Raw genomic sequence first — 15753 nt, 5'->3', positions numbered from 1 at the left:
GGGTGGGAGGGCAAAACTGTGTAGGCCCTTAGCCCACTTAACTAAAAAAATGAATTTAATTAATTCCCTTTGGCAGATATTTGTTAAAATTGTAAATTAATTAAGCTCACTTCCCAGTATGCGCTGAAAACGATAGCCTACAATTTAATTGGGTAATCCTTTTTGTTCTGCTGACCCTGACTTCTTTAAGGAAGAGAGATGTCTCTGTTCTTAAATCAGTCCAATCTTTGTGTCCAGCTTCCCCAACACAGGCCTTTCAGTGGAGGGGGATCTGAAATCCAAAATTACCCAAATAATTCATATTGTTCTGCCTGAACAGGACTCTCTGAGCTGTGACAACCCCTGCAGGCAGCCCCCTCCACAAGTGACACCACCCCCAGTTCCTCTCACCTGTGACAACCCTCTGCAGGCATCCCCCTCCACAGTGACACAACCTCCCACCCCCTCACCTGTGCCAACCCCCTAAATTAGCTTAAAACACAACAGCAAATCAGTGCAGAAAGAGAGATAGAGTTAGCTGCATTGCATAATGCATGCACTGAGGGTGCAAATACTGTAGGCCACCTTCAAGGCCAATTGAATGACCAAATTGGTCATAATAGGGGGTTGTTAGATGACATTGGGACCCTCAAGCAACAAGTCCAGACCTTAGAAAAGGAAAATAGTTCATCGTTACAGAAATGGAGTTGCAAAATGAATTTGATGAAATGCACCAAGCTATTAGTACTCTGAAACAACAGAGAACACAGCTGATACAGGAAAAAGACCTCTTTAATCAGGATTAGCATATCCTATTACAGAGCATAAATCAGTTGGAAATGGAGGTAGAAAGGGAACAGTCAGGGTCTCAGGAACTGACCAAAATTAGAGAAGAAAGCAATGGGCTAGAAAGGCGTGTGAGACAGATAGCAGCTGAACTATCAGAGGCAGCGAATAAGAGGGATGAGCAAGAGATTAGTCTCCTGAAGGAAAGGTACCTTGAATATGCACGTAGCACACAAGGCTCACAGAGGGAGAATTAATCACTTCAGCATTAGATGCAGCAGGCAAAATAACAGTTGGTAGCTTAGAGCAGGGTACATGAGATTAATCAGGCCTTAGTGTCGGAATTAAAAAGCCAGCTCTCTGAATACCAACAGGAAATAAGAACAGAGAGAAAAAGGGGGGAGAGTGTCACAAATGAAATTGAGAACTCTGACCAATCAGGATATGGAACAAGGCCCACTGATCAAGGATGGCGCCCTTCCCATCTTGGGCATCAGGCCCATCATTTATAATCTCCCAGGTACAAAAGGGGAACATGAGGCAGTTGGACTTACCCAGATTTAGCCCAACTGATCCAGAAGGCCAGTCCATGTTTGATAAGGATAAATATTCATCTATACCACACAAATGGGAAAGGGCCCGGACCAGTGTGTCCTGGGATGGAAGGAATAATACTGCAAGTACTTCAGACCATGGAAACCCTTATGAGGAGAAAGTCAGGGAGTTAGATTGCCTCAAGATGCGACTACAAAGAGACAACCTTGCCCGCTTCCCTGAAGGAGAAAAGCCAGACCCTCAGCCTAGGAAGGGCATTCTAAAAACATATGCATATTCAGGGCAAGGGGAGAATTCCCCAGATTGCCTGGTAGAAGGGATGAGGAAATTGGGTTCTATCCTGGGCTTGAAAGGAAATTCAGTGATAGTGACCGTGAGAGTTCACTTTGGTCCAGGTGAGAGGATTCCAGACCCTGTGGTTCTGGGGGATATTCCCAGTCTCACAGAGATAGGGGAGTGACTAGAGGACAGGGAAGTGTGTACCAGTAGCAGATGTGAGTCAGAAGGTTAATGAACTCCAGTGCAGAAGAAGAAAAGAAGGGTTTTCTTAAAGACCCGATTTGATGGATAAAGGCCATAAAGAGCGTTTTGACTCGCTACCATAAGAATGGAAAGTATTCTGTATGGGAGCACCTGGAACCTTATAAGCAGATGATGGCATCATTGCAGATCAGGAATGGTGTGAATTGTATAGCATTTGCAAAATGGACTTTCTCAACTGAGTACTCCAGTTTCTTTGTGGGACTGGAGGACCAGGATCATTATAAATGGTCCAACTATAAGGCGGCCATTTCGGAAATATAATCAGCATATAGGAACTGACAAGAGGCCCATAAGGCTGCATATAATTTGCAATTTGGGGAGGATCAGGCGCCTAGAGAGTTTGTGCCGGCGTTAAAGCAGGCATTTGCTCAGACTTCCCGGCGGGTGAACACCAGTAGTAGGGAGATTAACTACATCTTTCCATGCACAACCCAAATACATAATGATTCAGTTGGTGTGTGACTTTCACGAGCATAGGACCCTGGATTTGGTGATTGAACAGGCCATCAGGATCTATGAGGTCCAAAAGTCTGCTGATAGTTCAAAAACCACCAAAACTCCCAAACCATCTAACACCCCTGCTGCTGGGAAGGTGGCAGAGGTAAAATCTACCCTTCCATTGGATCGGGAAACGGGGGCATAAAAAAACCCTCCTGCCAACAAGCATAATGGAAGGCAGAAGGGAACCCCAAACCCGGCCCAATTGAATGGTAGTCAGGCAGGGGCCCAGAACAATGATCCATCTGACCCTGACACCTATATAGGTCCAAGGTACAAGGGTACTAAGCCAATCCTGGGGTTATGTATACACTACCCCGGCCCAAGGGGGTGGATCTATTCAGGTAAGTACTGCCCCGGGAAGCTTCCTGCCAACCTTCCCTCAGGAGAGAAGTATCACTCAACCTCCCAATCTGAACTTTTTCCTCAGATATCCCCCAAACCAGAACTTCCAAAACAATCCTCCTCCTCATCTTCTAAGACAATAGATCCCTGAACCCGGGAGAAGGGAGATTCAGGATGGTAAATTATGTGGGAAATATTGAGTACCCAAGCTTCCCCGGGGAAGGGACAGTTACCCTTTTTGGGAGTAGCAGAGGTATGACTTGAGACCTCACTACCATCCAGAAAAGGTCTTGCAACTGAAGTGACAGGTCCAGCTATTGACTAATGATCTGGGGCGTGTTCTGAGGGGTCTCCAACTCTCAACCTAGCCCAGCTTCCCAGAATTCCCCAACACCCAAGTCTGATGCCCCAGGGGGGGAAATAATGGGAGGTATCCTCTGACAAACTACAGCTTCCTGAGGAGGGGACCCAGGCAGAGGGGAGATGCCAAGCCCTAGAGGAAGCTTCTTTTCTCGCCCAAACAGAAGTTGTAAAACCTCTCAGCCTGAAAGAGTCTCTTCTACCTCCAAAACGTTAGAACCCAAGGAGCAAAGGGTAAGTAGGAGAGGCTAAAGAAGAACACACCTTGTGGAGGAACTCCGGATTATCCCTTTTTAAAGAGAAGAATCGCTGTAGGATTCAGGTAAGCAGACCTTCTTCAAAAATGGGGGTTCCCTCCCAAAGAAAAATGGGTCCCAAAAGACCCTAAGTGGGACAGGGTAAGTATGGAGACTGACCCAGAACCAGAAACTATTCAACCCCAAACATGTGAGCCAGACAGAATTGAAACAAAAGGGTTATGAGAACTCTTGCCAGGTAACGGGGGACAGCCAAGGAGCTGGGGAAAAGGTAGGATTCTCCAACAACTTTCATTGCGACTTGTTACATTTTTTTTTACATATTTCCGAACTCCAACACAGAAAATTGCCCAAGATCACATAGTGTCGGAGTTCAATATTAAGAAAATTACCACCGGGCTGTCTACTAACACACTTTCTTTGTACCTTGGAGGACAAAGAAGGCCGATTTTATGCACCGGTCAAGGTGGAGGGTCTGTGTGAATTATCAGTGCTGGTGAATACTGGAGCTGAAGCCACCCTCCTGTCCAAAAAGGCCTTTGACCAACTAAACGCAGGCTGGCGGGAGGACGACCAAATTCCACTCACACCACTTCCCAGACAACTCATAAATGTTGACGGGAATGATGTTTTCCTCAAAGGGACTGTGGATCTGGAAATAAAATTTGTACGCCCCTGGCTGAAACATCTGATGACAGTTGTGACTCCAGAGGGCACACCTTGTTTACTGGGGAACAATCTCCTGAGGAGGTTATCACCTCTGATCGACTGTGTAAATAAGGTCCTCTGGACTCAGATTAACCGCCCTATGAAATTTAAAATGAGTACCAGTTATGTAAGCCTGAATGCTATCTGTCACTTAATTGATCAACGTTCCGAGAATGTAGAGTTCCATTTCAAGAATAACCAAGTCCCAGACATCACGATCATCTCTGGAGGAGAACAAACTAGTGATGGGAACCCTTCTCCATTCTTGAAAATCAACCTTCCTCCCAGTTTTAAGTGGTAATCTACACTGTAAGGGAACACCCTAAAATGTTACACCAGTCCAAAATCAGAAGAAACATTGAGTCCTGTGAAACCAGACAAGTAAGAACCCACTCAAAGTCTAAAAGATATTCAGAAAAAGGGCAAACAGCTGGTTTTCCCCATTCAGTTAAATGAGGGGGAGGAGCCGGTGCTCGCCAGAGTATGCCTGAATAATGGAACGCCTTTCATCAGCAAATAATTATTCAGGAAACTCCCAAAAGATCAGACCATTCCCACATTTACATTGATTGACAAATGGGAAGTAGGTCTGGAAACCTCAAATTCTAAACATCTCCTGCTGTTATGTAAGGTGTATGCTAAAAATGCCAGTTGGCAACAAAAGCATAGAACATAATTGTTGGATCGTAGGAGATGTCCCTGCCGCCTTTTTTTTGGGAAGTGACATTTTCAACCGATTCACAATTAATTTGGGCCTAATTAATAATAAAGCCTGGTCGCAACTGGAGGGCTAATCCGAAGGGCTTTGACAACACATAAAAAAATCATTCCGGCCGGCTCATTTGCTGCCTTATGCGGTTGAAGTTCAAGTGCAAGAAGAGGTTACCATCCCAGAGCAGGTTCTACAATTTACTCCTACCCTCAAAATTAAGCAAGGACAGAATCTCAAATATCAGAATACTTACATACATTTAAATTCCCATCTCCAACAACAAAGTTTGTATTTATATCCGACACCTCTAGTAGACCTACAACATGACACTATTTGAATATTGGTAGATAACGCAGACACCTTTATTGAAATGGTGGTAGATGCCCAACATTATTCTATTGATTTAGGTAATGAAATCATGGGACCAATCCCAAACGACTGTTTTCACCTCAGTGATGGTATTCTACAGAAAAGATTTTTAGTAGGCATGGGGGGGAATTTCATGGTGTACTCTTCCTGCCCCTATGGTGTGTAAGAAGTGACCTGTCACATTAGGAGGCAGGAGGCAGTGTTCAGAGTCAAGGGCCACTACCTTGAATCCCCTGTCTAGGTCAACACCATCAGAAGAGATCTATCAACCCAACTGGAGGATATCGCTAAAATTGCCTAGGCTGAGGTCTTTCCAGGTTTCAAGTAGATGGTCAAGGAAAGGATCAATCTTGCTGATACCTTTGAGACCGAGGAGGAGCAAAGTGGTCAAGTGGCCGGTCACAAAAGCTAAAACAGGTCTTCCTGGAATTCCAAGATATCTTTTCAGTGGACTCATATGACTGTGGACGCACATCCATTCATTCAACCACCATTCCCACGGACCGCAAGATGGCTCCAGTATTTGTGAAACAATACTGGTTACCTCTCGCGTCCATGGAGTCACTCACAGAGATTATTAGGAATTTAGAATTCTGTGTGATAATTTGTCTGATCTGCAGTACCTCAACAACCCAGTACTGGGGATACTCAAACCAAACGGCCAATGGAGACTATGTGGGGACATGAGAGAGTTGAACAAACGTGTCCACATGTCAGGATGGCCCCTTCCCTACATCAATCAGTGACTGGCCCAGATCCAAGGGTCAAAGGTGTACATCGCCATTGACCTGACCAACGATTACTGGACAGTACCCATGTATAGTGAAGACCAGTACAAGCTTGCCTTTACCTTTGGGCGGCAGGAATACCCATGGACCCAAGCCCCCTTTGGATACATAAACGCTGGCAATGGGTTCCACATCTTCCTACATAAGGCTATGCCAGATTTGGGCAAACGGTAAAACCTGGCCTGTGTGGATGGTGCTTTGATCAAGAGCTCAACTGTGGAAGAACGTATAGCCGAAATCGGCTATGTTCAAGCCCAGTTGCAGAAAGCAAGTGCAAAACTGTCCTTTCGGGAGGCACAGAGGTGTAAGGCCTGTGTGAACATCTTAGGGCACGAGATCCCACCTAAGGGTCTTAATCCCCAGGCGAAGAAGGTGGAAGCCTTATTGAAATTGAATGACCCTACCACTCTGAGAGAAGGAAGAAGCCTTCTTGGACTCACTATTTATAGTTGGAAGTTCATTGAAGACTACACAGAGGTCACTCGACCCGTGGTCCATTTATTAAAGTCTGGAGACAAGTGGGAGTGGGGTCCGGAAAAATTGGATGCAATTAAACAACTGAAAAGAAGCCTTTCCCAAGCTCCTTCTTTGGCTTACCCCATAAAGAGCAACAAGTTCTTCTTGGAGGAGGGGTTCTGAGATACTTGCCTAACAGCGGTGTTGTATCAAAAGCATGACAAGGTCAACCAAGTCCACTTGTATGCGAGCAAGACTGTGTCCTCTGTGGGGGAAACATTCAATGCCTGTGAGAAGGCACTCTTGGCAGTGGTGTGGGCATTGAAAAATGACCACCAATCCATACAGGGGGAGCACATCATTTTCAAGACTCCTCACCAACCCTTGCAATATCTCATAAAGTGACAGAATCCCAGGGGGGAACGTTAGTAATTCCAAATATACTTCTTGGATTGTGTCCATGCAAGCTTTCCTGTGGAGGTCAGATATGGCCAGAACAAGAATAGTCATCTAGCGCAAGGGTTAGCAGACTTGCATGATTGTGCTCAAGAAAACTGTCTTGGGGAGGAAAGTCTAATGACCAAAAACAACATGGAGGTGTACTTAAGTTCCCCACACAAGGTCTATGAAGAAGACACGTGTCAGGGGTTACCCACTGTTTATGTGGATGGGTGCTCCTACCATCTTGATATCAACTGAGAAAAATAACTGGTGGCTGGCATTGGGAATGCTTGGGTGAATGATACCCTCGAATCCTCTGCTGGTTATAAAATATGACCCCAAAGTAATCAGGTTGCAGAGGCGATGGCTGTTCATCAAGCCATTCTCACTGCAGTGCACTACCAACTGAATGAACTGGTCATAATCACTGACTCTGATTATGTTAGGATTGTGTTTTCGTGGAGCACCTGATTCGCTGGAAGAATGGAGGCATGCTTTGTGCCAACAACAAACCCCTAAGTCAATTGACGATCTGTTGACCTCCAATGAGATGACCATCTATTGGGGAAAAAAAGGGGTCATTCCAAAATAGAGGGGCCAGATAAGACTGGGAATGACCTGGCTGACAGCTGGCTGAAACCAGAGCTCTGCAGCGGGATTTCATAGAAACAGAATAATCCCTGCTGGGTGAAATCCAAGCTGCCACTGTCACCAGGTCACAAACAGATGCGAATAGAGAACTCTCGACTGCTCAGTGGAGTAAAGATACTGCAGATGCAGATTTGATCACTGCACAGAAAGAGGACCCAATCATTGGGAAATGCTATCAACACATCAAAGACCCTGTGAGCTTTCCTTTAACAGAGTCAGATTATAATGGTAAAGAGGATCTCTGGGTGTTGATGAAGTTTTCCAAGATGTTCCGGATCCAATATGATTTGTTGGTAAGAAGATCCCTATCGGACTGTGACCAATGGGTGGTAGCTATCTAATTCCGAAGTGTGATGCTGAGCCATGCCCATGAGGCAGCCACTGCCGGTCATAGGGGGTTTCACAAATTAGAAATCTTGTGCAAGGTTGCTTACTGGCCATACATGGGCTAGCACTTTGACAGTTACCTAAAGGGGTGTGCAGTGTGTGCTCAATTCCAACCCAGTTCTATCAAATACAGAGCTCCCCTACCTAAAAGGAGAATGGCACTGCCTTGGTCAGATTTGCAAGTTGATTTTATCAGGCCAGTGATTAGCTCCTCTCGAGGAAACAAGTACATGTTGGCTGTGACATGCTTGTTCATAAAGTGGGTAGAATGTCTTTGAGCCCCGAATTATAAGGCAGAGACAGCTGCTGTACTCATGATCAACCACATCTTTTCTCTTATTGGCATTCCGCAAAGGATTGAGTGGACCAAGGAATGATTTTATCAGTGAGGTGATGTCAAAGAAGTGGGAGATTCCAGAGGTAAAAAGAAAACTCCACATTGCCTACCACCTGGCCTCAAGTGGGGAGTAGAGAAATACAACAAAACAATTGTGATTATCTTAAAGAAGTTTGTGGCAGACTCTGGACCCAGTTGGGACATCCAATTACCACTTGTCCTGATGTCTATTAGGTCTACACTATCTTTTGCAACAAAGATGTCTCCATTTGAGCTCATGACCGTACGGAAAATTGTGTTACTGCAGCATCTTCTCTATAGAACTCAAGAGCAGACACTGATAAATAGATCCACTACTCATGTGTGCATTGAAAATGTAAGGAAGCACCTCCAGCATGTTTTTGCATATGCTCAGCGCAATTCAGAAAAGTCAGCTGAAGGAATGAAGACCTATTATGATCTAAAGACCACCAAGAAAGAATATGAGGTTGGGGACAAGGTTTACCTGTACAATTTACAAAGGAATCAGGCCAAGGAGCGACAATTCCTCACATCTTGGCATGGTGCCTTTTTTAATTGTAGATAAAATATCACCTGTTGCCTACAAGATCTGCATCCCAAAAGGAGAACTGACAGAAGAAAAATGGCTCCACATCAATCAATTGAAAAGCTGTCACCTCAGACAAGCTTTACGACTGAAATATTTGTGTACAAAGTACTGAACCTCTTTTTCTTTCTATTATTAGAGAACTAACCTCCTTCATTTCCACCATGGAGGCAAGAGGGGAGTCCGGTGAGAACCCCAGGGACCCTGGAAAAGAAGGAAAAAAGGGGGTGCCATGCCACACCCTCAAACCCAAAGAGGGAAAGGTAGGCTGGAAAGCACATCTCGGTAATGAAGGAAGAAAGGGGGTGCCTTGACACCCCCTCCAACCCAAGATGGAAGGGGAGGCTGTAGTGCCCACTCCCTAATGAAGGAATGTACACCTAATGAAACCCCACCCTGCCCTTCTCTTCCCTACCAAAGAGTCATGGAAGAACAGGGGGAGGGTACATTCAAAGGCCCCAGACTGAAGTCCCCTTCACATGAAGAGCAGGATTTTTCAACACTGACAGAAAGAAACATGGCTTTGCTTGTGGGTGCAAGTGAAAACTTAGGTCCCTTTCACCTGAAAAGTAGGATTTTTAAACACTGACCCCCAAAACAGCTTAGTATGGCTATTTGCTGTTTAAATTTGAAAAGATACCACTGCTAACAGGAAAGATGTCAGGGTAAAATACATGGTGTGTGGTGACAAAAAGTAATGTATACTATGTTTCGCATACACAATACCAGTGACATTTGAAAAGCCACTTTGTTTTGCATGGGAAAAGTTCTGTAGGCCAGATGCAATCCCTTTTGCTGGCTGTTGGACACATGTCACAAGGAACTTCAACACTGGAAGGCTGGCATTATATTGCAATAAGATGTGGCTTCCTCTGCAAGGTGTGGTGTTCTGGAGACTGGCTGTCTCTGCAGGATCATTTTGCCTGGCTGACGCATGGCCACTATGTAGACAGCAGGTGTGAAGAGAGGAGCTGTGATGAAAATTCAATTAAGGGACCCCAAAACTCCAACTTCAAACAGGAAGCCCACTTCAAAGAGACTGATTTTAAAAAAAAAACTCTGGTTACAGATGAGCCCAGTGAGACCATATGGGCCGAAGACAGGAGAGTTGCCATTTGTCCCACGTAAAGATTTACTATTAACTTAAAAGGACTATTATCATTTAGGCCTTTTCCCCAGCAACCATAAGACAGATTTTCTTCATTTATGTGCCATTTGTTAGGTAGTTTTGGTGATATAAAATTCATCCACCTGCGCCCCAGGGAACTGTAGCGGCCATCTGAGATGTGTTTCTGGGTGATCTGAAAATGTTCCAAATCTGAGAGTTGGTGAACTGGTGGAAGGTAAAATTAGGAATATGGGTAACAAATTACATATTGATAACTGTCATGATTTTTAGAGAAACAGCAGAAAATTGCAACATGTTGCGGACCTGGCTGTCATCCTATTTAATTCCCCATGATCAACTGTATCTGAAAATATGCATATTATGGCCGTTATTAGTAGAATTATGAAGTTTTGCCACATAACTAGTATTTTCCAAAGATGTGACATGAGAACAAATGGGGCTGTAAATTAAGCTGCCATATATCTGCTCCAGACTCTTAAACAAATCCATAGAGTGGGGCTGGGTTAGGGAGGAGAAAGAAGGGTAACCATCCAATCATAGTTGCGAGAACTCTGGCAGGGTACTTCCCCATGATAGTAAAATTCGTGGTGTCCTCGCTGCCATATAAGGGGGACTGCACTAGGAGGAAGGACAGAGCTACTAAAATTTACCATCAAAAGAGTGCTGCTGCAACATACCATCTGACAGCTGCAAGGAACCACCAGAGGAGATTTCTGAGAGTGCATCTGGGTAGGGCTGTCTATTGCTAGGAAGGCTGACTGGGTCCAATGGTAGAGAGCTGGAGGCCATCCTTCAGAGCGGAGTGACCAGATCCCTGTCCTATCTTTCCAGAGGGTCCTGACATGCTGTCCTGGACTGTTCTGAACTTTAAACAGAGGCTTTCAATGTAAGTAGACTTGAGCCCTGGGAAACCAAAAGGTGGTGGAATATGATGGCATTAAATCCTTTCCCTTTATAGTGGACGTGGGGAGTGGAAAAACTGTGTAGATCCTTAGCCTATTTAACTAAAAATATACATTTAATTAATTCCCTTTGGCAGAACACTAGGGGGTGATTCTTGTTAAAATTCAAAATGAACAAAACTTACTTCCCAGTGTGCGCTGAAAACTATAGCCTATAATGTAATTGGGTAATTTATTTTGTCCTCTTGACACACAACTTCTTGAAGGAAGAGGAGTATCTTTGTTCTTAAATCAGTCCAAACTTTTTGTCCAGCTTCCCCAACACAGGCCTTTCAGTGGAGGGGGGTCTGAAATCCAAAATTCCCCAGATCATTCAAATTTGTCTGTCTTACTTCCCCAACACAGACAAAAGTAGGGGGGTCTGAAGAACAAACCACTAAATCACTATGTGTTAATATTTAACCAACCAAATGTGTGGGTGAAATCATAATTGCCATATGTATTTGTACCAATCTTGAATCCTACTGCTAGCCTTTTAAGACTGTAGGAAATTCAAAATTGCACAGCACTACATTTATAATTGTTCTGGTAATTGATCAGTTTTAAGTATGTCTTGAAGTGAAATTTGTAGAGAGTAAAGAATTATGATTTCTGTTCTTTTCAACTCACTTTTGGGATTTATTTATGATGAGAGAAGCTTATTCTGTTATTCCACAGATAAAGTGGTGTTTGACATTTTCTTACAATTTTCTATTACTTTTAATTTAAATATATACAAATATACTGCCCACTGGCCTGGTTCTTGGCTCATTGATAGCTCAGGGGTCAAGGGTCAAAGGTACATGATATGTGTCTCAAGTAGTGCTGAATAAAATAATCAGTTAAACAGTTTGTTGCATAACAGTTTGAGTGGGGAGGGAAGGAACTCCCTGTGTTGAGGGTGGCTTCTCAATAAACCATTACAACTGAATGCCTGAGTGAATGAGTATGTTGTGTGAATGTGAATGCCTCGGCAAATGAGAGAGAATATGTTGTGTGAATGATTGAATGCCTGTGTGAATGAGAGAGTATATGTTGTGTGAATGATTGACTGCTTCGGTAAATAGGAGGATATATGTTGCGTACATGATTGAATGCCTGGGTAAATGAGCTAGAATATGTTGTGTGAATGTATGAATGCCTGGGTGAATGCAAGTATATGTTGGGTGAATTCATGAATGTGCGAGTCAATGAAAGAGTACATGTTGTGTGATTGATTGAATGCCTGGGTAAATGGGTGAGTATATGTTGTGTGAATGATTGACTGTCTGGGTGAATAAGTGAATCTACGTTGTACAAATGTATAAATGCCTGGGTGAGTGAGAGAGTGTATGTTGTGTGATTGTATGAATGTGTGGCTGAATGAGAGAGTGTATGTTGTATGAATGATTGAATACCTGGGTGAATGAGATAGAGTATGTTGTGTGTATGAATGAATGCGTGGGCGAATCAGAGAGAGTATGTTGCGTGAATAATTTAATGCCTGGGTGAATCAGAGAGTGTATTTTGTGTGAGTGAGAGCATGTGAGTGCCTGCCCTGCGCATCGTGTATGAGGGGGGAGTAGGCCTCTTAATTGGGGCGGGGGGGGCAGGAGGATTGCTTCCTGTGACATTGGCATTCAATGATATAGCTAGACTTTCATGCTAGGGTGCAGTCCGTATACTTTCTTACGGTGCCACGCTTTCTTTTTTTGTAATTGGGCATCAAGGGTTAAGCGAACATGAGTGTTATTATGCTGTTGGCCGGGCTTCCAGTGGTGCAGAATTTGGATGTACTTTCTTACTGTGGCATGGCATTTTTCCTGGCAAAAGCCAACAGGAGTAAGTTCTTGTATGGTAATAATTCTATCTATTGGTGAAGCCTACATGGACATATACATTGTGGGTAAAAGCAGCATGAAAATGTTTTGGGAAAAGCTTCTGTGCACTGTTGGTGACTTGCATTATTGGATTTTTTCATGTGCTCCACACAAAACAGATAGCAAACTTTGTCACACAAATTGTGCTAGACAATTCACGATTTTAGCCAATTATTTGTAAAGATTTCTCGGGACAAGCACCCCCCAGAACCGCCTGGGATGGTTCGTGCTCCCTCGCTATGCTCGGTCGCTCCAGTATATTCGAGGTGAACATTTACGACCCTCCCATGAAAAAGTTCACAAGCCTCCACTGCTGCCAGCAGTGCTTTTGGTCAGCCGATTTTCTCGATTGATACCGACAAAACACAGTGGTGTTTGTTTGCCAGCATAAGAGGGCTCCTTTCACAGCTACCTTTTGTTCTGTTATGTGTTCCAGAAAACTTAAAAGGCCCTGCTTAGGCTGATCACAAAATAGGTATAAGCATAAGAGCATTTTCAAGAGTGCAAGCAGGTAGTGAAGCTTATTCAAGGACGGCAGAACCCAGACACCAGCGGTCAAATGCCCAGGATCTCCTGGATACTCAGCACTCCTGTGGCATAGCTTACTAGTTTAAATGGGGGAATTCTTGCTGATAGTTGCATCTCAGCCTGCTTACACCGGGTGCCCACTTTACCCTTGATAGTCAATCTTGATTGACCCAAGTCTCCCTTCAATTAAGTTGTGTGCATTTTCCTAACCTGTCAACCCATTGATAAATACCGTCATGCGCAGCATCTGCTTTTGCTATTTGTAAGGGTAATAATATATTTTAGTCATAGTAAGCCTGCCTGTTTTTTAGGTTATTTTCTATGTTTTAGTTTCATTGTTATTATTTCATTTTGAATTGATTTTAATTGTTTAATCAGCCTTTTCTGTAACTGGTGCAATATTTCCATGAAGTTCCTTCTTTTAAGTGACTTTTCCTGTTTGGGTTGAGTTTCCTTTTAAGTTAATCCTATTGGATCAGATTTGTTAATTCATTGCTAACATGATACATGCATTGAATCTATAAAAAGAAAGATGGATGAATTGCGTGACATAGAGACGGAGGGAGAGAGAGAGAGTGTGTGTGTGAGAGAGAGAGAATATTTAAGAGTCATACACATTTAAACTAATTTCATCGAAAAAACATTTGAAATTAAATGCGCAATGTGTGTTTTCTTAATTTGATGAAGAACAATTGCCATTTCCACACATCATGTCAGCAACTAATGATGTATGTATTCCTGGGGTGTAGAAGAAAATGACAGGCATGTGAGAAATAAAGTGATAAGAAATGAGTCACGTTAATGCCTCAGATTTATATTTCTTTCCATCATCCTGCTCTTCTTGTTTTAGTGGACAACGGGGATGGGTACGAGACCGACCATCAAGATTACTGTGAGGTTTGTCAGCAGGGAGGTGAAATCATTCTTTGTGATACTTGTCCCCGTGCCTACCACCTGGTCTGCTTGGATCCTGATCTCGAGAAAGCCCCAGAAGGCAAGTGGAGCTGTCCTCACTGTGTAAGTCTTTTTGTTTTCTGGTTTGGTGTGTAGCTGCTCTTTAAGAGTCGGGTAGACGTGGAGTCAGTAGTTAAGTTAGTGTGTGTGGAACCAAAAAACCTTGAATCCAAGCCTTTCTTCTGTTACATAATTAAGTCAGGCTTTTCCTAATTAAAGTGATTTGCATGTAATCCACACGATATGTCCTCTTTTATTGAGAATTGGCAATTGCAACCTCCTGTATAACCAATCTTGCAGTTGTATTCATCAAGCATCCAAAGAAATGACTTCAACTTAATTCATCACTGGTCTGTTCCAATGGAGTTATATAACAGTTTATGTTGACCCCTCTATTCGGGCACTATAGAGTCATCTACAAGCTGCCATGTATGAATTATCCATGATGGAAATTCCCGTGGACTAGTTGTGAATGGATTCTACTAGATCAGCTATGGTGCATGGTTGTTTGTACTTCAATAGGCCAGATTCACATGCATTTTCCCATTTGCATGTGTCAACTGCTGACGAAAGTGAGAAAAATGCTGTAAGGGTGCCGAGTGAGGACACTGGCACACAGGTGCATGTGGAAACAATCAGATTTATTTAAGGTTTTGAAAGAAAAGGAAAAACGTACCTATCCCTATCTCTAAGGGGGTAGGGGGTTTCCCGTCCCCAAAGTAAATGCTAAGGGTCTTCTCTGGATGTCCGAAATCATTCAACTTTAATGTGCTCTGTGTACAAACCTCACTGTGTCCCTTACATCTAATTCTTAGGTAAACTAACAGAAAAGGGAGGAGGTTTGTCCAGAAGAAGGACTCCCTTCTTCTGGACTTGGAAGGGGTTGCTTCTCCTCGGCCTGCGTGAATGACCCCCTTCAGCAGGTAGAGATGTTTTTCTCTGGAGGTACTCATTGTCCCAGAATACACAGTTCACTGTTACAACGAACACAAAAGATGGCTCCTAATCCTTTCTGCAGGATTGTATGCTTTACAAAACAACGTTCCCAATGCCAGGTGCAATGTATCCCTTCCCCTGGCCTTTCTTGGATCTCCGAGGTACAACACAACGTTCTCAATGCAGGGGGAATATCTCCCTTCACCTGGTCTTTCTCAGACTCTTAAAAGATAAAACACAATGACATTTGCACCCCTTTTAAGGCTATGGAGGATTTCCGCCCTCCCCTGGCCTTCTCCAGACTTTTTATTACAATTCACAACGTCAGGCTTCTTACCATAGTTCGCAATGCCAGGCTTTCCGTACTATAGTTCACAATGCCAGGCAATGACTCCCTTTCCCTGGGCTTTCCTTACCAACTGTAATGTCTCTTGTAGGTCCCAGACCTCTGCTTCTCTAAATTTCTGTTTGGGTCAACATGGTTCACTTCCCCTCCTATTATGGTCCTTAGTGAATTGTTCTGTGGCTTCCCTTCATCTCATGGGTCCCAGACCCCTCTTAATTATGTTTGGGTACTTGGAGCCCTCTTCTCCTAAGTACCACCATGAGAAAGATTACTTGTGTGGT

General features: G+C 43.7%; 1 protein-coding gene across 8 annotated transcripts in view; it reads left to right on the top strand.

Moving 5' to 3' along the window:
- CHD5 (chromodomain helicase DNA binding protein 5) overlaps nt 1-15753 on the top strand; it is a 2731226-nt gene that overhangs the window by 781462 nt on the left and 1934011 nt on the right. For all 8 annotated transcript variants that reach the window (XM_069610277.1, XM_069610279.1, XM_069610280.1 and 5 more), the window contains one exon: nt 14087-14253. In XM_069610277.1, coding sequence (XP_069466378.1) covers nt 14087-14253 — 167 coding nt within the window. The remainder of the gene's footprint in view (nt 1-14086; nt 14254-15753) is intronic.

Source organism: Ambystoma mexicanum, chromosome 8 (genome assembly GCF_040938575.1).
Source record: "Ambystoma mexicanum isolate Mex_15411 chromosome 8, UKY_AmexF1_1, whole genome shotgun sequence".
Taxonomy (NCBI): Eukaryota; Metazoa; Chordata; class Amphibia; order Caudata; family Ambystomatidae; genus Ambystoma; species Ambystoma mexicanum.
The sequence above is the reverse complement of the archived record's forward strand: the minus strand, read 5'-3'. Positions and strand labels throughout refer to the sequence as shown.